At 53.7% G+C, this 22,306-nt stretch overlaps 1 protein-coding gene across 1 annotated transcript in view; it reads left to right on the top strand.

Annotated features, from left to right (window-relative positions):
• The first annotated feature begins 656 nt into the window (after positions 1–656).
• Positions 657–22,306, top strand: part of LOC146798194 (uncharacterized) — a 60,658-nt gene continuing 39,008 nt past the window's right edge. The window contains exons 1-2 of the mRNA XM_085625466.1: positions 657–764; positions 12,397–12,510. Coding sequence (XP_085481592.1) covers positions 716–764; positions 12,397–12,510 — 163 coding nt within the window. The 5' untranslated portion in view covers positions 657–715. The remainder of the gene's footprint in view (positions 765–12,396; positions 12,511–22,306) is intronic.

Raw genomic sequence — 22,306 nt, 5'->3', positions numbered from 1 at the left:
AGTCAATTTATAACACAAGACAACGCTCCCCCAACTTACCGCGTCCAATCACTTCTCACATCACTTTCAACTCCAAACGTCCTTTCTAATTCTCCCACTCCTTTTAAACCTCTCATCTTGTAGGGTGGATGGGTGGGCAAATTAACTCTTTACCTCTCTAACCCCTGACCCGTGTGATGCACAAGGTCCGGAAGAGGCCTGGGCCTATATCCGGTCCAGTCCTTTTGGTACCTGGGCCTATTTCCGGTTTCAGTCCGACCGTGCCTATATGTCTCACAACAGGCATTTCAAGTGGATCCAATACTCCGGCTTGTGCGCCTTGAAGTCGCTTTCTCAACATTTCAGTTACGTCACTACCCACCCACCTGCCTAGCCACACCCCTCCAGATGCGAACATCTGGGGACGTCAAGTCAGTATTGACATCCCTAGAAGGGATGGTCTGAGACGTCACTTTATGGGGCCTGGCGTGCATGCCTCAAAACCTGTTTCAGTTCTATTTACAGACGACACATCTAGGAAACAATTATTGGAAGCCAGGATTACAAAGGGTCGGAGATTGGGCCCCAGGCGGGTGTAGTCATGTTCAACGTAACAGCAGCACCCATACAACTCCACCCTCTAGGGAAACCTCTATTGCTGGACCCACCTTCTTTCAATAAAACGGTTGGAATCCGGAGGCACCTGACAAAGCTTGTTTGCACCGCACCTGCCGCCATGAGGACTTTCATCTACCTCTGCCTCATCTCCTCGCTGGTGTCCAGAGGTGAGTCCCGCCACTGCTCCTGCGCTGCCTCCTGTGGGCCTCGAAGCTGCAATAACAGTAGCTCATTTGTATATAGCGCTAAATCCCGCCGCTTCTGAGCGCTGTAATAGGCGATAGCCTTTGGTTTTGCTCAGATATTGTTAATAGCCAATTATTGGAATTATATTATTAGGCATATGACCTATTATGTAAACCCTCGCTTTTATCATTCATTTATTCATCGATTATTGGTTTCCGCTTTTAATTTATTTGTATTCTCTTCTTTTCTCGGGCTGGTGTATTTGGTAATTACGCATTCTTCCTTTAAAGTTTAAATGTGTTTCCTGTGGGGTTTTTTTAACTACGTCCTTTGAGGTGGTTAATTTACCCACCCGTTTAGGATGAATGGCTGTATAAGCCTTGCCAGGATTCCAACTCAAGAGCTCCAAAAACAGTCTCGAAAGTTCGGCTGACTGAAGTAGCCTCTCCCCCACACCCCACCTACCTCCGCCGCCTACACGCACAAGAATAGTTAGCAAGCATCGCTACCCCCCTGCCCTGATGATGTGTAGTCTCAGGCCCAGAAAGCAGAGTTATCCTCAGTAAATATAGTTTACACTAGTACATAGCGTTATTGTTTGATTGCTTACAATTATTACAATATTATAGTAAATACCTGCGCGACAGCTGAAGTTGAAACATTACAAAACTACAATAATATGAATTTACCAATGAAAAGTTAAAATCTAGTTTACAGTTTCGAGCCTGAGGCAGCGTTGGGGTTTAATAAACCTAACTGACAGCAAAGATATTCCTCTTGATAGAGAGATATTAAAAATGTACGTCTCGGGCAGCACAGCTGTTCTTCCTACACAGTTTATCATTTTAGTAAGCAGAGCTTCCTGTCAGATTACAGACATTGCAAATCTGTTAAATTACAATTCTTGTGTAGATCCAATTTTTATAGTGCTTAATTTGTAAAAGAATAAGTGCCAGAGTCCAAAGTTTATTTCTTAGCAGTAGCAGTTTTATTATCGAAGGAGAGGGGGGAAAGTGTGTGTGGGGGGGGGGGGGGGATAGTTCAATTTTACGCTAAAAAAATGCCTGATTATTTCAGATTCTCCTTTCACAGTTGAAAAATATAGAACATGGTGTGTGTGTGTGCGTGCGTGCGTTTGTGCGTGCGTCAATCCCCATTGAAACTTCAAAAGAGAAGCAGGCACGGACCAGTCAACTGCGAATTTTCTTACTTTGTTGTTCCTTCTTTGTGCAAGTGCATGTCCCTTATATATAGTTTTTTGGAGCTCGCCAGCAGCACTGTTGAATAGAAAGTGCCTAGTGTCGCTCCCGGCTCCTGCCTCTGCTTTTCAACCAAACTACACTTCCTGTCTCTATATCACATTCTTACATGGAATTGTTATTCTCTCCTTTCTCCATTTTGACAGTTTCTGTATTGTTCGTCTCCTCATTCTTTATCTATATACTGCCTCTCCATTGAACTCTCTGGTGATGAAAGATTAAGTGCTGGTCCACAAAAATGGCTGCCGGCGCCCACTTCCACTTCCACTTCCTGCAACCAGCGGCACAAACTAAGCCTGGCCTTGGCCTCTGAGTTTGGACTTAGGGCGCAGAGCTTGTGAGTCCATAGTCGGCTCCTTGACATATACAGACAGACCCCGTTCGACCTTAAAGTTTTTGTGCGTTTCCTGATCGAGACAATTAACTGCGGCAACGTTTCTTCGAGCGCTTCTTCGCCAGCTGCGCATTTTATTCAGTGAGAACGCGCGCGGCTTCTAGTGAGCACACATCAGAGGTGTGAACACGAACAGATGTGCTTGCAGACATAATTAACCCAGCTCTTGGTACTATATTTGGGAATGTCGCCTTGCGCTCGCTTTCACGTTTGACGCGCATAGTCCTAAAAAAGGAAAGTAGAAAAATAACCGCAGCATCGAGACCACTTTAGATGGGAAGGGGGGCCCAGGCTTTGAGGAACTATTTTTTTCACCTTTTTAAAGCGGGCTTCTTTAAAGCTCGGAGCTTTTGAAGTCCTCCATTGTAACCTGGGGGCATTCAGTAATTATGATAGTCTTGGCACGTGCGCTTGTGAAACGACTGAAATTTTCTGTGCATGGTTGGACCTCTGTTACGAGTGGGTGGTGGGTTTTTGACCAGGCTCGCTCACTTCTGGGGGCTAGATATGCAGATGCAAACATATAATAGGAGTGCAGGAAATTTGCGGAATTTGCTTTTGAGGCACGAGGATGCATTTTGTGCTAAACAACATTTCTAAAAAAACAAGTAACTTGGGCGACAGGTGGGTTCTGGCCATTTAATTAGTTTCTGATCTCCAGCGATACCATTTTAATATGAAGGCAGCTTAATTACACAATGTGGTGGAATAGCATAATTTCAGGCATTTCACATAACAAGCATAACACAAATTTCCCAGAATTGCACGAATTATGCTATTTTAATCAAAATTTCACCCAAGCCTATTCAGATCCAACTGGATATATATATAAGAATCAAGATTTTCCATGTCCTCCACCAGAATGCAACGGTCTCACCGACGTGTGATTAGAGATTCTAAGGGTCTTGCCACTTGATGGGAAAGGATTTAAAGTGTCCAGATCTGGCTGAATGGAACTTGCAAGGACCCTGGAAAAGGATTGAAAGTGTTCAGATCTGGCTGAAGGGAAATTGAAAGGACACTACCTCGGGGTGAGGGAATTGACATGCATCTTACTACGAGCGGGCGAGCGAGTCAAAGGGTCCCTTATCCACAGATAAGATGGTTAGTAGGGCCACACCTCCTGGTGAAGCAAGCATTCGAAGGAGTCCACCTCAAGGCGTATGTTGCTTTGATGGGTCCCACCTCCAGGTGCAGGGGCTATAAATGGTCCCATCTCAGGTGAAAAAAGGTATGAAGGCCTCACCTCTTGGTACAGGAAGGTTTTAAGGTTACCACCACAAGGTGCAGGACGGTGTGAAGGGTTCCACCTCCAGGTGGAGAGGTTTCGAATGGACCCACCTTTTGGTGCAGGAGGGTCTGAAGGGTCCCACCTCCAGACACAGAGAGGTTCGTAGGGCCTCACCTGCAGGCTCCGCAAGATTTGGAAGTGAGCCACCTCGAGGTGCATGCGCTTTGAAGGGCCCCACCTCAACGTGCAGTGAGGTTGAAAGGCCCCAACTCAACGTGTAGGGGTTTCAAAGCCTCTGCTTAAATTTCAGGTTGCTTTAAAGTACCCCACCTCCACAGGCAGAGAGGCTTGAAGTGCCCCACCTCCGGGAAACAGCGTTTACAATGCTGCCATTACATCGCATTCCTTTTACAACGCAGTTGTTACAATGACTGCGTTGTTAGAACGCGATACCTTTACATCGCAAGTCATAAGATCGACTTCCTGTAGGGGGCGCGCTAACCAAAGGAATAGTATAATTTACTATTCCAACACCTTCCCTACTGTTGCGCACGCTGGAGTTGGAATAGTAAATTATACTATTCCTAAGTCCAGCGCGCCCCCTACAGCAAGTCGATCTAATGACTTGCGATGTAAAGGTATCGCGTTCTAACAACGCAGTCGTTGTAACGACCGCATTGTAAGAGAACACGATGTAATAGCATGCGTAGTAACATACTATGTTCTCACCTCCGCATGAAGAAAGGCTTGAAGTGCCCCACTTCCAGGTGCATGCTGTTTGTAGGGTTTTACCTCCAGGTGCAGGGAGGTTTGAAGTGTACCACCGCAGGTGCAGGTTACTTTAAAGTGCCCACCTCCACATGCATGGAGGTTTGAAGTGCCCCACCTCTACATGCAGAGAGGCTTGAAGCCCCCCACCTCCAGGTGTATGTTGTTTGAAGGGTTTTACTTCCAGATGCAGGGAGGTTTGAAGTGTACCACCTGCAGGTGCAGGTTGCTTTACAGTGCCCACCTCCACATACATAGATGCTTGAAGTGCCCCACTTCCACATGAAGAGAGGCTTGACGTGCCCCTCCAGGTGCATGTTGTTTGAAGGGTTTTACCTTCAGGTGCAGGGAGTTTTGAAGTGCCCCACCTCCACCTGCAGAGAGGCTTGAAGTGCCCCACCTCTAGGTACATGTTGTTTGAAGGGTTTTACCTCCAGGGGCAGGGAGGCTTGAAGTGCCCCACCTCCAGGTGCAGGGATGTTAGAAGTACCACACCTGCCGGTACAGGTTTCTTGAAAGTGCCCACCTCCACATACATGGAGTATTGAAGTGCCCACCCCCATGTCCAGGTTGCTTTGAAGGGCCTCACTTCCACGTGCAATGTGGTTTGGAAAACCCCATTGTGAGACCGGCCTCACGGCGTTGCCCTCTCCATCATCCCGCCAACCTGCAACCACCCTCAAGACACGACATCCCCGACTCCGGCCGCCCCAGCCACCCCCGATCCACGGGCCGGCCAGAGACCTGACAGACTCAACACCCTACCACGCATGCCCAACCGAGGGAGCGGGAACCCTCGAGCCAGACCCAGAGGCGCCAGCCCAGTCACACCTCGGGTCGCCTTCCCCGGGAGGACTCAATCGGCCACCAGGCCCCTGGGGGGCAGGCGCCTCCCCTACCGAGCGTCTGGGGTCCCTCCCAGACCCACCTGAAAAGACCAAAGAAGTGAGCGGCAGGAAATCCCGCCGACCCCCCTCCGTCATCGCAGTCCCCCCTCTGCGAGCACTCCGGACTTCAAAGAACCAGCGGAGTATAACAAGGGGTGCCGGAGGAACAAGGACAGGGAAGACCTGGAACCATCTGAGCCTGCTGACGCTGTCGCGGCTCCTGAAACGCTGAAGTCACCTGGGCCTGCTGAGTGACTCGCGGCCTCTTGCTATTGAACCATCTGAGCCCTGCGGACGAGGTCGCGGCTCCCGAACACTGAACCACCTAGGCCTGCTGAGCGACTCGCGGCCCCCAGCATTGAACCCTCTGAGCCTGCTGACGGAATCGCGGCTCCTGAACTCCGACCACCGGTGCCTGCTGAGAGACTCGCGGCGCTCCCCTTGAGGACGACTCGATAAGAGATCGCCCAGAGACACGACACCCTCCAGCTCGAGGATTGTGAGCTTCCGCAGGGTATTTCGCAGAGACACTACCTTGAAAGACTGTCCCGCTACCCCCATTCCCCACGACTGATTTGTGGTACGTTGTGCCACTGCTGTACTATTTGCCTTTTTGGGTCATAAAGATCCCTGAAATCATCGATAAAAGAACTTATCGTCCTACAAAGAATACGTGTGGTGTCCCTCTGTTCACAGTGCAGCTCAGGGTGTGCGCGCCTGGTTCGGCTTACTTGGGAGAGGTGGGTCAAAAGGGGTGGGCAAGACGTGGTCGAACCCCCTTCCGGCGGACGCCTTTCCAACATTTGGTGGCAGCGGTGGGATCCGAGCCGACACCGAAGGAGAGCGTGCAGTAAACGACTGACGCACTACCAAACAGAAATGGAAGGAGAAACCTCCCTGGGTGCCACAGGTACCGAAATAAGCTCACCGTTCCGAGAAGATCAATTGGACTATTACACGCATAGAGAACTAAAACAGTTTTGCAAAGACCTTGGCATCGCTACCACCGGACTGAGCACAAAGGAAGACTACCAGAAAGTACTGAAAGCCTGGGTCGAGACGGGGGCGCCCCCGACCCAAACGGAAAGAGACTCTACCCATGAACAAACAAGCACCCCGGCGAGAAACAACGGGCCAGAGGGGAACCTGTCCTCCGAGGAACTAGCGGACCGAGAGAGAAGCCGCAACCACGAACTGGAACTGGCAAAACTAAAAATCGAGGGAGAGATAAAACTGGCAGAGAAGAAGTTAGCCGTCGAGCAGTTACGGCTACAAGGGGAACTCGAAGAGAAGAGACTCCAAAGGGAGCACGACGAAAAGAAACTCCAGCTAGAACATGAACGCGGCTTGAAGGAAATTGAGTGGCGGGCTAGACACGAAAAGTCACAGCCGCCCGGGAATCCCCAGCCCGCTCCCGTCGGGGAAACCAAAGTTCACATCCCCAAGGATGTGGTCAAGGAGGATTATAAGAACGATGATATCCAGCAGTGGTTTAAAGCCTACGAAGTCGCCATGACCTCTCACCGAGTCCCGCAGAAGGATTGGGGGGCTGGCCTATGGGGCCGGTTCTTAAGCGAAGGAAGGGACACTCTGCTCGATCTGCCCTCCGTGGTCATGAACTCCTACAGCCACATGAAGGAAGCCCTCGTGGGCCGGTACGGACTCACCCCCGAAATGTACCGACAACGGTTCCGAGATTGCAAAAAGATACCGGGCACCACGTGGGTCGAATACGTGAACTTTTACAGCCGAGCTCTGGACGGGTGGATCAAGGGCAGCAAGGTCTCCACCTTCGAAGAACTGTTCGATCTGATCGCCTGGGAACATTTAGCGGCCAATTGCTTTATAGAACTGCGCCAGCATCTCCTAGACAGTAAACTCACCGACCCTCGGAAGCTAGCCGCTGAGGCTGATCGTTGGGTGAACACCCGGCCCACCCGGGGCCCCGTGGGGGACTACGGCCGCAACAGTCAGGGCCCCCCCCGCCAGAGGGGCGGAGGGAACCACGGCCGACCAAGAGACTTTGCCGGGGGGTCCTCCACCAGCCCCCCCAGCAGCCCACCAACGGCGGGTTCGGCCCAGTCTCCAGCCAGCACCGGAGCCCCAGGACGACCAGGTCCACGAGCTAGGATCACCTGCTTCCGCTGCCAGCAGCCCGGACACTACGCCAATGACCCCCAGTATCCCCAGTATCAGCGAACCACAACGACCAACCCCACGACCCGGCAGATGGCCTCCGTGGCTCTGGGGGAAGAAATGGAAGACTCCGAGGAATGGGAACCGGCGGCCATGGCCCTGGTCTCCCTTGGGGATCGAGAAATGGTCCCCGGGACACCCTTGCCCGCCAACACAGAGAAATACCGACAACAGGTGACTATCAACGGCCACCGAGTCGAGGGCCTTCGCGACACCGGGGCGAGTGTCACCGCAGTCCACCCAAGCCTAATTTCCGAAGACCAGATCCTAGCCGGGGCCCTCTGTCCGGTCGTATCCTCCGACAATTCTGAGAGCCTCTGCCAGATGGCCCTGGTGCCCTTCGAGTGGGGAGGGGTCTCCGGAGAACTGAAGGTAGCGGTCCGGACCTCGCAGCCCGTAGACTGCCTCCTGGGCAACGACCTGGAGAGTTCCCCGTGGGGGCAGGTAGAACGAAGAGCCCACCTGGAGATGATGGGCCTACCGGAATGGGTCTGCGCCACCACGCGCTCCATGACCGCACGAGTGGCCCCCTCCAAGGGCGGTGAAGCCCTCTTACCGAACACTTTCCCCGAGAACAGGGACCCCCTACCAGAAGCAGACAACCCTCCTTCCGAGGAAGTAGGAGACACTAACCCAGGGGAAGGACCGGAACCTTCCGCCCCAGAGGCCCCGATGGAACCCGAAGAACTGCCCGAGTTGGCCCAGTGGCATGGCGAAGGGGGGCCCTCCCGCGAAGAGTTCTGCCAGGAACAGACCACTTGCCCCGCCCTCGAGGGACTTAGACAACAAGCCGAAGCACAGGTCGCCGGTGATCAAACCGGAACACATTGGGTTTATTGGGACAATGGCCTCCTCTACAGTGAGCAAAAGTCCGCCGAGCTAGGCGCAGCACGAGTACTGGTGGTACCCCTGCGGTTCCGGAGCCTCCTCCTGGGCCTGGCCCACGATGTCCCCTTGGCAGGACACTTAGGCCAAGACAAGACATACCAGCGATTGGTGACCCACTTCTATTGGCCTAAGATGCGAGCGAATGTAGAAACACACTGCAAGTCCTGCCTCACGTGCCAGGGCAGTGGGAAGAGTGGCGGAAAACGCAAAGCTCCCTTACAACCGTTCCCCGTTGTAAGTACCCCGTTCGAGCGGGTCGGCATCGACATCGTGGGACCCCTGGATCCGAAGACCGCCCAGGGCCACAGATTCATCCTCGTCCTGGTGGACCATGCCACCCGCTACCCCGAGGCCATCCCCCTCCGCACCGTGACGGCTCCCGTGGTGGGCCGGGCTCTCATGGGGATCTTCTCCCGGGTCGGATTTCCCCGCGAGGTTGTGAGTGATCGCGGCACGAACTTTATATCCCGCTACATGAAGTCCCTGTGGCAGCAGTGCGGAGTCCCGTATAAATTCACGACCCCCTACCACCCCCAGGGCAACGGCCTGGTGGAACGCTTCAACCGAACTCTGAAGGGAATGATCCTGGGCCTCGAAGAGCCCCTGCGCCGGAAATGGGACGTCCTCCTCCCTTGCCTCCTGTTCGCGTACCGGGAGGTTCCCCAAAAGTCTCTGGGGTTCAGCCCCTTCGAACTGCTGTACGGACATCCCGTTCGAGGGCCCCTAAGCCTGGTCAAAGAGGGCTGGGAGACAAGCCCTCGGGGGACACCCCCAGATGTGTTCCGCTACATCCTGGCGCTCCGCAACCAGACGAGGAAGTTTAGGGAACTTGCAGAGGCTAACCTCGAGGCCAGCCAAGAAGAAATGAAGCGCTGGTATGACCAGAACGCAACCTTGGTCGAGTTCCAGCCGGGCCAGCAGGTTTGAGTCATGGCTCCGGTGAGACCCTGCGCCCTACAAGACAAATGGACTGGTCCATTCAAGGTGGTCGAACGGAAGAGCCAGGTCACGTATCTGGTCGACGTACAATCCCCACGGAACCCCCTCCGGGTCCTCCACGTGAACCGTCTCAAGCCCCACTTCGTAAGGACAGAACTGAGTTTGCTACTGGCCACCGATGAGGGGGCAGAAGAGGACACTGAACCCCTGCCCGATCTCCTGTACACAAAAGAACTGGACGGTTCCGTGGAGGGTGTGAAACTATCGGACACCCTCACTCCCCAGCAAGCCGACGACTGCCGCCAGCTGCTCGGACAATTCGCAGACCTTTTCTCCCTCATTCCAAGGGTGACCGACTGGTGTGTCCACGACGTAGACACCGGCGACTGCCCGCCTGTGAGACACAGAGCCTACCGGGTGCCTGACCGGGTCCGCACCTGCATCAAGACCGAGGTACAGAAAATGCTCAACCTAGGGGTCATCGAGCCCTCCGACAGCCCCTGGGCCAGCCCGGTGGTTCTGGTCCCGAAGGCTGCCTCCCCAGGGGTCGCCCCCGAACTAAGATTCTGTGTAGACTATCGGGGGCTCAATGCGGTCACCCGTGCAGACGCTCACCCTATTCCCCGAGCCGACGAGCTCATCAACTGCCTGGGGGCCGCCCAGTTCCTCAGCACTTTCGACCTGACCTGCGGGTACTGGCAGATCGCTCTCACGGAAGGGGCGAGAGAGCGCTCTGCCTTCTCCACGCCAGATGGCCACTACCGCTTCAGGGTCATGCCGTTCGGGATGAAAAACGCCCCAGCCACGTTCCAGCGGTTGGTGAACAAGGTCCTGGCCGGACTCGAGGAGTTCAGCGCAGCGTACCTTGACGACATCGCCGTATTCAGCTCTCAATGGCACGAGCATCTCCAGCACCTCCGACAAGTACTAATGGCCCTGCGCCAAGCAGGCCTGACAGTGAAAGCCAGCAAATGCCAGCTCGGACAAGGCTCCGTGGTCTACCTGGGCATCAGGTGGGCAGCGGCCAGGTCGCCCCTCTCCAGCCGAAGATCGATGCCATCAAGTCCTGGGAGCCCCCCACCACGCAGACAGAGGTTCAGGCCTTCCTGGGCCTTACGGGGTACTACCGGAGGTTCATGAAAAATTATGGTAGTATCGCAGGGCCCCTCACAGAGTTGACCTCCAAAAAGCTTCCGCAGAAGGTGCAGTGGACCCCCCAGTGCCAGCAGGCGTTCGACGCCTTGAAAACCGCCATGTGCACCGCTCCCGTACTCAAGGCCCCCGACTACTCCCGAGAGTTCGTGGTCCAGACCGATGCATCCGAACATGGCATCGGGGCCGTGCTCTCGCAGTTTGACGACAAGGGCATTGATCAGCCCATAGCCTTCATCAGCCGGAGGCTGCTGCCGAGAGAGCAGCGTTGGAGCACTATAGAGCGAGAGGCCTTTGCCGTAGTCTGGGCCCTCAAGAAACTGCGGCCCTACTTGTTCGGAACCCATTTTCGAGTACAGACGGACCACCGGCCCTTGCAGTGGCTAATGCGGATGAGGGGGGAGAACCCCAAGCTACTACGATGGTCCATCTCTCTCCAAGGGATGGATTTCACTGTCGAGCATCGCCCCGGGACGGATCATGCCAACGCCGACGGCCTGTCCCGGTTCTTCCGCTTCGGCGAGGAGAACCCCCCAGTGGATGGGTAGTTCTTCACGCCTTTCAGCTGGGGGGGATGCGTGTGAGACCGGCCTCACGGCGTTGCCCTCTCCATCATCCCGCCAACCTGCAACCACCCTCAAGACACGACATCCCCGACTCCGGCCGCCCCAGCCACCCCCTGATCCACGGGCCGGCCAGAGACCTGACAGACTCAACACCCTACCACGCATGCCCAACCGAGGGAGCGGGAACCCTCGAGCCAGACCCAGAGGCGCCAGCCCAGTCACACCTCGGGTCGCCTTCCCCGGGAGGACTCAATCGGCCACCAGGCCCCTGGGGAGCAGGCGCCTCCCCTACCGAGCGTCTGGGGTCCCTCCCAGACCCACCTGAAAAGACCAAAGAAGTGAGCGGCAGGAAATCCCGCCGACCCCCCTCCGTCATCGCAGTCCCCCCTCTGCGAGCACTCCGGACTTCAAAGAACCAGCGGAGTATAGCAAGGGGTGCCGGAGGAACAAGGACAGGGAAGACCTGGAACCATCTGAGCTTGCTGACGCTGTCGCGGCTCCTGAAACGCTGAAGTCACCTGGGCCTGCTGAGTGACTCGCGGCCTCTTGCTATTGAACCATCTGAGCCCTGCGGACGAGGTCGCGGCTCCCGAACACTGAACCACCTAGGCCTGCTGAGCGACTCGCGGCCCCCAGCATTGAACCCTCTGAGCCTGCTGACGGAATCGCGGCTCCTGAACTCCGACCACCGGTGCCTGCTGAGAGACTCGCGGCGCTCCCCTTGAGGACGACTCGATAAGAGATCGCCCAGAGACACGACACCCTCCAGCTCGAGGATTGTGAGCTTCCGCAGGGTATTTCGCAGAGACACTACCTTGAAAGACTGTCCCGCTACCCCCATTCCCCACGACTGATTTGTGGTACGTTGTGCCACTGCTGTACTATTTGCCTTTTTGGGTCATAAAGATCCCTGAAATCATCGATAAAAGAACTTATCGTCCTACAAAGAATACGTGTGGTGTCCCTCTGTTCACAGTGCAGCTCAGGGTGTGCGCGCCTGGTTCGGCTTACTTGGGAGAGGTGGGTCAAAAGGGGTGGGCAAGACGTGGTCGAACCCCCTTCCGGCGGACACCTTTCCAACACCCATCAAGAGGCGGGGGGACCCTCAAAGGGTTTTACGTCAGGTGGATCAGGTATTTGAAGGGCCTGTTTTCTTCAGGTGATGGGCGATTACAAGGGCACCTACTTGTACTGTTTGCGGCAGTAAGTGACAGCATGTGTTCTACTTCAGCAGTGGTCTTTATAGACCCACCTGGCGAGCTGCCGAAAAGTTTTCTACTTAACAGGTTATAATTGTAAATGTTAACGATTTCTTTCTTTCGAACTCCTGCAGGGAGCACTCTGGTATGCAAGGCATGTACTGGTTACAACGGATGTGTCGGTGTGAAAAGCTTCTGCCTCTCATCGGAGAAGAGCTGCGCCATCTTTCGCACGAGGACTACACTAGGTAAATATATTTTATGGAATTTAATTTTGTGACGTAATCTGTAAAATGAAATCAAACATGTTGAAGAAAAGCTAATGAACTATCAAAGTAGCGAAATAGTTCACTGATAATGATAATAGTTGTGTGGCTGCCATGATGTATGACAGTGCTTAATTTGTAAAAGGATAAGTGCCGGGGCTCTCGTTGGGAGGCCACTGCTGGCACCTCACATAACTCATGCCAGCTGCCAATGACAGTACATTACATACACACCTACTAACCTTCACACTCCGACAAGTGTGACAGGTCAGACTATTCCAGGCCCCCGAAACCAGAAGGATGGCTTGGTGGGCAAGTATTAATCATTGTTAATGTAAATTGAACAAATAAACTGCTTTTGTTTTGTTCATACCTAAATTGGCATGACAGCGCCACCATGTGGCAGACTGTCGTAGCCCCAGTGTTGACAATAAGGTGTCGGTGGAAAGCACTGCTCAAATTAAGCACTGTGGACAGTCGTCAACCATGCATTCAGTTACCCTCCTGAATTGTTTGCCATCCGTCTGCTATTGCACTTCGACGCCCCACAATGGGATATGAGGCGCTATGTAAATGCTACAATACAATGACAGACGTATCTCAGGGAGTTTTGTTGGGGGGAGTCTAAGAGTCCGGTTTGCCTGTGGGCCTTACCCTACTAAATAAAAGTCAGGGCTGGAGTGGCCTTTTATTCTACTGGGTATTTCCCCGGTGGGCTGGAGGCACTGGATGCATATTTTGAAGGCCCAGGGACACTCTTGGTGGCTGTCACTTGCCCCCGTCCCCCTGAGGTTAATTGCAGCAGGCATGGGAGGCTTTATGAGAGAGAGGGAGGGGTAGACAGACAGAAAGTGATCAGAGAGAGAGAAGAAAGAGAGGAGAGATGGGCGAATGAATGGATGGAAAGAGCGAGTTTGTGCGAGGATAGGAAGGGACAGGGCTGTAGTGGCGGCTCATTCGCTAAGGCGGAGGAGAATCGCCCTACTGCTTTTCAGCAGTGTAAAGAAGGAAAAATAAAATGATAACCACATGATGTAGTTATCATTTTGTTTTTCCATGCTGAGGCAGGTTTTGGTGTGCGGCTTGACTGTGTCACAGCCAGCAGGGAGAGGAGGAAACCTGTGCACTTATATGCGCATGACAGTTTGGCCGGCCCTCTTGGGCCACCCAAACAGTCATGCACTCTTAGCATGTTTCCCACCAGGCTGTAATACACATCCTGGTGGGGAACATGCACAGGCTCCAACTGCCTGTCTGAGCGCTGAACCACGGCGCTCAGACCAATCACAACACTGCTAACAGCAGCGTTGTGATTGACTTATGGGAGCCTGTGTGCTTCCTGTTCTGGCTGGACCGAAGTGAACGCGAGACGACTATGGAGGAGAGTCGGCAACATTACAAGGTGAGTGATATTTATTTTTTAACCCTGCCACCCTCGATCAGAGCCAGCCGCGACAGCAGGGCTGATGTGAGCGTTTTTGCCAGGGCTGCTTTGGCCCTGATAGTAATCTGATTGCTGTGAGTGTGTTCAGTAGGTCTTGGGAGGGTAAAGGTTTGGATGGAGGAAGATACTGGGGGCCAAAGAGAAAAAGAACAATTTTCGGAATCCTCTGTATTATCTTTAACCCCTTCGCCGTGGCGAGAATTCCGCCGCGGCGCTGGGGGGTGCGGGGGGGCAGCGCGGTGGCCCGGTGCTCATGACGGAGGCGGGGAAACAGCGCCGCGTGGGCGGAGCGGCCGCCAACGGTCGTGTCATGACGGAACCGTTCCGTCATGAGCACACGGCAACCGTGGCTCATGACGGAGCGGTTCCGTCATGAGCGGGGAAGGGGTTAAGAAATGTGAGCCGTGTCTGTCTGTTGAAAGAGCGTCAGAAAAGCTGGTATGGGGAGGTGAATTAAGTGCAGGTTATAGGCAGGCCCACTGGAATTATGCGGCAGAGGAGGACCAAATTATGCAGCTGTGTTTACTAAATTTAGTTAAACCAGATTGGTCGCACACTGCTACACCTACCAGGCGTGTTCCCCCAATGAAAATGGTCCCTGAAGGTCAGCGTCGGCGGATACACCTATGCTCGAGTGTGAATGCAAGTATGCGTGGCGTGTGCCATCCCTGGACACGTGTTTCGAGGTAGTTGCCTCTCGTCAGCAGGGAGTAGGAAAATGTGTGGGGTTGCTGTGTAAGCTGCTAAAATCGTTATCAGGTCTAGTACCTCTCGTAGCGCGCAGGTGCGTAACCATGAGTCCGTCGACTCCACCGGCTCAAGGGAGCCTGAATATAAAGTTAAACCAGATTGGTCGCACACTGCTACACCTACCAGGCGTGTTCCCCCAATGAAAATGGTCCCTGAAGGTCAGCGTCGGCGGATACACCTATGCTCGAGTGTGAATGCAAGTATGCGTGGCGTGTGCCATCCCTGGACACGTGTTTCGAGGTAGTTGCCTCTCGTCAGCAGGGAGTAGGAAAATGTGTGGGGTTGCTGTGTAAGCTGCTAAAATCGTTATCAGGTCTAGTACCTCTCGTAGCGCGCAGGTGCGTAACCATGAGTCCGTCGACTCCACCGGCTCAAGGGAGCCTGAATATAAAGTTAAACCAGATTGGTCGCACACTGCTACACCTACCAGGCGTGTTCCCCCAATGAAAATGGTCCCTGAAGGTCAGCGTCGGCGGATACACCTATGCTCGAGTGTGAATGCAAGTATGCGTGGCGTGTGCCATCCCTGGACACGTGTTTCGAGGTAGTTGCCTCTCGTCAGCAGGGAGTAGGAAAATGTGTGGGGTTGCTGTGTAAGCTGCTAAAATCGTTATCAGGTCTAGTACCTCTCGTAGCGCGCAGGTGCGTAACCATGAGTCCGTCGACTCCACCGGCTCAAGGGAGCCTGAATATAAAGTTAAACCAGATTGGTCGCACACTGCTACACCTACCAGGCGTGTTCCCCCAATGAAAATGGTCCCTGAAGGTCAGCGTCGGCGGATACACCTATGCTCGAGTGTGAATGCAAGTATGCGTGGCGTGTGCCATCCCTGGACACGTGTTTCGAGGTAGTTGCCTCTCGTCAGCAGGGAGTAGGAAAATGTGTGGGGTTGCTGTGTAAGCTGCTAAAATCGTTATCAGGTCTAGTACCTCTCGTAGCGCGCAGGTGCGTAACCATGAGTCCGTCGACTCCACCGGCTCAAGGGAGCCTGAATATAAAGTTAAACCAGATTGGTCGCACACTGCTACACCTACCAGGCGTGTTCCCCCAATGAAAATGGTCCCTGAAGGTCAGCGTCGGCGGATACACCTATGCTCGAGTGTGAATGCAAGTATGCGTGGCGTGTGCCATCCCTGGACACGTGTTTCGAGGTAGTTGCCTCTCGTCAGCAGGGAGTAGGAAAATGTGTGGGGTTGCTGTGTAAGCTGCTAAAATCGTTATCAGGTCTAGTACCTCTCGTAGCGCGCAGGTGCGTAACCATGAGTCCGTCGACTCCACCGGCTCAAGGGAGCCTGAATATAAAGTTAAACCAGATTGGTCGCACACTGCTACACCTACCAGGCGTGTTCCCCCAATGAAAATGGTCCCTGAAGGTCAGCGTCGGCGGATACACCTATGCTCGAGTGTGAATGCAAGTATGCGTGGCGTGTGCCATCCCTGGACACGTGTTTCGAGGTAGTTGCCTCTCGTCAGCAGGGAGTAGGAAAATGTGTGGGGTTGCTGTGTAAGCTGCTAAAATCGTTATCAGGTCTAGTACCTCTCGTAGCGCGCAGGTGCGTAACCATGAGTCCGTCGACTCCACCGGCTCAAGGGAGCCTGAATATAAAGTTAAACCAGATTGGTCGCACACTGCTACACCTACCAGGCGTGTTCCCCCAATGAAAATGGTCCCTGAAGGTCAGCGTCGGCGGATACACCTATGCTCGAGTGTGAATGCAAGTATGCGTGGCGTGTGCCATCCCTGGACACGTGTTTCGAGGTAGTTGCCTCTCGTCAGCAGGGAGTAGGAAAATGTGTGGGGTTGCTGTGTAAGCTGCTAAAATCGTTATCAGGTCTAGTACCTCTCGTAGCGCGCAGGTGCGTAACCATGAGTCCGTCGACTCCACCGGCTCAAGGGAGCCTGAATATAAAGTTAAACCAGATTGGTCGCACACTGCTACACCTACCAGGCGTGTTCCCCCAATGAAAATGGTCCCTGAAGGTCAGCGTCGGCGGATACACCTATGCTCGAGTGTGAATGCAAGTATGCGTGGCGTGTGCCATCCCTGGACACGTGTTTCGAGGTAGTTGCCTCTCGTCAGCAGGGAGTAGGAAAATGTGTGGGGTTGCTGTGTAAGCTGCTAAAATCGTTATCAGGTCTAGTACCTCTCGTAGCGCGCAGGTGCGTAACCATGAGTCCGTCGACTCCACCGGCTCAAGGGAGCCTGAATATAAAGTTAAACCAGATTGGTCGCACACTGCTACACCTACCAGGCGTGTTCCCCCAATGAAAATGGTCCCTGAAGGTCAGCGTCGGCGGATACACCTATGCTCGAGTGTGAATGCAAGTATGCGTGGCGTGTGCCATCCCTGGACACGTGTTTCGAGGTAGTTGCCTCTCGTCAGCAGGGAGTAGGAAAATGTGTGGGGTTGCTGTGTAAGCTGCTAAAATCGTTATCAGGTCTAGTACCTCTCGTAGCGCGCAGGTGCGTAACCATGAGTCCGTCGACTCCACCGGCTCAAGGGAGCCTGAATATAAAGTTAAACCAGATTGGTCGCACACTGCTACACCTACCAGGCGTGTTCCCCCAATGAAAATGGTCCCTGAAGGTCAGCGTCGGCGGATACACCTATGCTCGAGTGTGAATGCAAGTATGCGTGGCGTGTGCCATCCCTGGACACGTGTTTCGAGGTAGTTGCCTCTCGTCAGCAGGGATTAGGAAAATGTGTGGGGTTGCTGTGTAAGCTGCTAAAATCGTTATCAGGTCTAGTACCTCTCGTAGCGCGCAGGTGCGTAACCATGAGTCCGTCGACTCCACCGGCTCAAGGGAGCCTGAATATAAAGTTAAACCAGATTGGTCGCACACTGCTACACCTACCAGGCGTGTTCCCCCAATGAAAATGGTCCCTGAAGGTCAGCGTCGGCGGATACACCTATGCTCGAGTGTGAATGCAAGTATGCGTGGCGTGTGCCATCCCTGGACACGTGTTTCGAGGTAGTTGCCTCTCGTCAGCAGGGAGTAGGAAAATGTGTGGGGTTGCTGTGTAAGCTGCTAAAATCGTTATCAGGTCTAGTACCTCTCGTAGCGCGCAGGTGCGTAACCATGAGTCCGTCGACTCCACCGGCTCAAGGGAGCCTGAATATAAAGTTAAACCAGATTGGTCGCACACTGCTACACCTACCAGGCGTGTTCCCCCAATGAAAATGGTCCCTGAAGGTCAGCGTCGGCGGATACACCTATGCTCGAGTGTGAATGCAAGTATGCGTGGCGTGTGCCATCCCTGGACACGTGTTTCGAGGTAGTTGCCTCTCGTCAGCAGGGAGTAGGAAAATGTGTGGGGTTGCTGTGTAAGCTGCTAAAATCGTTATCAGGTCTAGTACCTCTCGTAGCGCGCAGGTGCGTAACCATGAGTCCGTCGACTCCACCGGCTCAAGGGAGCCTGAATATAAAGTTAAACCAGATTGGTCGCACACTGCTACACCTACCAGGCGTGTTCCCCCAATGAAAATGGTCCCTGAAGGTCAGCGTCGGCGGATACACCTATGCTCGAGTGTGAATGCAAGTATGCGTGGCGTGTGCCATCCCTGGACACGTGTTTCGAGGTAGTTGCCTCTCGTCAGCAGGGAGTAGGAAAATGTGTGGGGTTGCTGTGTAAGCTGCTAAAATCGTTATCAGGTCTAGTACCTCTCGTAGCGCGCAGGTGCGTAACCATGAGTCCGTCGACTCCACCGGCTCAAGGGAGCCTGAATATAAAGTTAAACCAGATTGGTCGCACACTGCTACACCTACCAGGCGTGTTCCCCCAATGAAAATGGTCCCTGAAGGTCAGCGTCGGCGGATACACCTATGCTCGAGTGTGAATGCAAGTATGCGTGGCGTGTGCCATCCCTGGACACGTGTTTCGAGGTAGTTGCCTCTCGTCAGCAGGGAGTAGGAAAATGTGTGGGGTTGCTGTGTAAGCTGCTAAAATCGTTATCAGGTCTAGTACCTCTCGTAGCGCGCAGGTGCGTAACCATGAGTCCGTCGACTCCACCGGCTCAAGGGAGCCTGAATATAAAGTTAAACCAGATTGGTCGCACACTGCTACACCTACCAGGCGTGTTCCCCCAATGAAAATGGTCCCTGAAGGTCAGCGTCGGCGGATACACCTATGCTCGAGTGTGAATGCAAGTATGCGTGGCGTGTGCCATCCCTGGACACGTGTTTCGAGGTAGTTGCCTCTCGTCAGCAGGGAGTAGGAAAATGTGTGGGGTTGCTGTGTAAGCTGCTAAAATCGTTATCAGGTCTAGTACCTCTCGTAGCGCGCAGGTGCGTAACCATGAGTCCGTCGACTCCACCGGCTCAAGGGAGCCTGAATATAAAGTTAAACCAGATTGGTCGCACACTGCTACACCTACCAGGCGTGTTCCCCCAATGAAAATGGTCCCTGAAGGTCAGCGTCGGCGGATACACCTATGCTCGAGTGTGAATGCAAGTATGCGTGGCGTGTGCCATCCCTGGACACGTGTTTCGAGGTAGTTGCCTCTCGTCAGCAGGGAGTAGGAAAATGTGTGGGGTTGCTGTGTAAGCTGCTAAAATCGTTATCAGGTCTAGTACCTCTCGTAGCGCGCAGGTGCGTAACCATGAGTCCGTCGACTCCACCGGCTCAAGGGAGCCTGAATATAAAGTTAAACCAGATTGGTCGCACACTGCTACACCTACCAGGCGTGTTCCCCCAATGAAAATGGTCCCTGAAGGTCAGCGTCGGCGGATACACCTATGCTCGAGTGTGAATGCAAGTATGCGTGGCGTGTGCCATCCCTGGACACGTGTTTCGAGGTAGTTGCCTCTCGTCAGCAGGGAGTAGGAAAATGTGTGGGGTTGCTGTGTAAGCTGCTAAAATCGTTATCAGGTCTAGTACCTCTCGTAGCGCGCAGGTGCGTAACCATGAGTCCGTCGACTCCACCGGCTCAAGGGAGCCTGAATATAAAGTTAAACCAGATTGGTCGCACACTGCTACACCTACCAGGCGTGTTCCCCCAATGAAAATGGTCCCTGAAGGTCAGCGTCGGCGGATACACCTATGCTCGAGTGTGAATGCAAGTATGCGTGGCGTGTGCCATCCCTGGACACGTGTTTCGAGGTAGTTGCCTCTCGTCAGCAGGGAGTAGGAAAATGTGTGGGGTTGCTGTGTAAGCTGCTAAAATCGTTATCAGGTCTAGTACCTCTCGTAGCGCGCAGGTGCGTAACCATGAGTCCGTCGACTCCACCGGCTCAAGGGAGCCTGAATATAAAGTTAAACCAGATTGGTCGCACACTGCTACACCTACCAGGCGTGTTCCCCCAATGAAAATGGTCCCTGAAGGTCAGCGTCGGCGGATACACCTATGCTCGAGTGTGAATGCAAGTATGCGTGGCGTGTGCCATCCCTGGACACGTGTTTCGAGGTAGTTGCCTCTCGTCAGCAGGGAGTAGGAAAATGTGTGGGGTTGCTGTGTAAGCTGCTAAAATCGTTATCAGGTCTAGTACCTCTCGTAGCGCGCAGGTGCGTAACCATGAGTCCGTCGACTCCACCGGCTCAAGGGAGCCTGAATATAAAGTTAAACCAGATTGGTCGCACACTGCTACACCTACCAGGCGTGTTCCCCCAATGAAAATGGTCCCTGAAGGTCAGCGTCGGCGGATACACCTATGCTCGAGTGTGAATGCAAGTATGCGTGGCGTGTGCCATCCCTGGACACGTGTTTCGAGGTAGTTGCCTCTCGTCAGCAGGGAGTAGGAAAATGTGTGGGGTTGCTGTGTAAGCTGCTAAAATCGTTATCAGGTCTAGTACCTCTCGTAGCGCGCAGGTGCGTAACCATGAGTCCGTCGACTCCACCGGCTCAAGGGAGCCTGAATATAAAGTTAAACCAGATTGGTCGCACACTGCTACACCTACCAGGCGTGTTCCCCCAATGAAAATGGTCCCTGAAGGTCAGCGTCGGCGGATACACCTATGCTCGAGTGTGAATGCAAGTATGCGTGGCGTGTGCCATCCCTGGACACGTGTTTCGAGGTAGTTGCCTCTCGTCAGCAGGGAGTAGGAAAATGTGTGGGGTTGCTGTGTAAGCTGCTAAAATCGTTATCAGGTCTAGTACCTCTCGTAGCGCGCAGGTGCGTAACCATGAGTCCGTCGACTCCACCGGCTCAAGGGAGCCTGAATATAAAGTTAAACCAGATTGGTCGCACACTGCTACACCTACCAGGCGTGTTCCCCCAATGAAAATGGTCCCTGAAGGTCAGCGTCGGCGGATACACCTATGCTCGAGTGTGAATGCAAGTATGCGTGGCGTGTGCCATCCCTGGACACGTGTTTCGAGGTAGTTGCCTCTCGTCAGCAGGGAGTAGGAAAATGTGTGGGGTTGCTGTGTAAGCTGCTAAAATCGTTATCAGGTCTAGTACCTCTCGTAGCGCGCAGGTGCGTAACCATGAGTCCGTCGACTCCACCGGCTCAAGGGAGCCTGAATATAAAGTTAAACCAGATTGGTCGCACACTGCTACACCTACCAGGCGTGTTCCCCCAATGAAAATGGTCCCTGAAGGTCAGCGTCGGCGGATACACCTATGCTCGAGTGTGAATGCAAGTATGCGTGGCGTGTGCCATCCCTGGACACGTGTTTCGAGGTAGTTGCCTCTCGTCAGCAGGGAGTAGGAAAATGTGTGGGGTTGCTGTGTAAGCTGCTAAAATCGTTATCAGGTCTAGTACCTCTCGTAGCGCGCAGGTGCGTAACCATGAGTCCGTCGACTCCACCGGCTCAAGGGAGCCTGAATATAAAGTTAAACCAGATTGGTCGCACACTGCTACACCTACCAGGCGTGTTCCCCCAATGAAAATGGTCCCTGAAGGTCAGCGTCGGCGGATACACCTATGCTCGAGTGTGAATGCAAGTATGCGTGGCGTGTGCCATCCCTGGACACGTGTTTCGAGGTAGTTGCCTCTCGTCAGCAGGGAGTAGGAAAATGTGTGGGGTTGCTGTGTAAGCTGCTAAAATCGTTATCAGGTCTAGTACCTCTCGTAGCGCGCAGGTGCGTAACCATGAGTCCGTCGACTCCACCGGCTCAAGGGAGCCTGAATATAAAGTTAAACCAGATTGGTCGCACACTGCTACACCTACCAGGCGTGTTCCCCCAATGAAAATTGTCCCTGAAGGTCAGCGTCGGCGGATACACCTATGCTCGAGTGTGAATGCAAGTATGCGTGGCGTATATTCAGGCTCCCTTGAGCCGGTGGAGTCGACGGACTCATGGTTACGCACCTGCGCGCTACGAGAGGTACTAGACCTGATAACGATTTTAGCAGCTTACACAGCAACCCCACACATTTTCCTACTCCCTGCTGACGAGAGGCAACTACCTCGAAACACGTGTCCAGGGATGGCACACGCCACGCATACTTGCATTCACACTCGAGCATAGGTGTATCCGCCGACGCTGACCTTCAGGGACCATTTTCATTGGGGGAACACGACTGGTAGGTGTAGCAGTGTGCGACCAATCTGGTTTAACTTTATATTCAGGCTCCCTTGAGCCGGTGGAGTCGACGGACTCATGGTTACGCACCTGCGCGCTACGAGAGGTACTAGA

The sequence above is a fragment of the Triturus cristatus genome, chromosome 9 (assembly GCF_964204655.1).
Source record: "Triturus cristatus chromosome 9, aTriCri1.1, whole genome shotgun sequence".
NCBI classification, from domain to species: Eukaryota; Metazoa; Chordata; class Amphibia; order Caudata; family Salamandridae; genus Triturus; species Triturus cristatus.
This window is presented reverse-complemented; position numbering and strand designations above follow the sequence as displayed.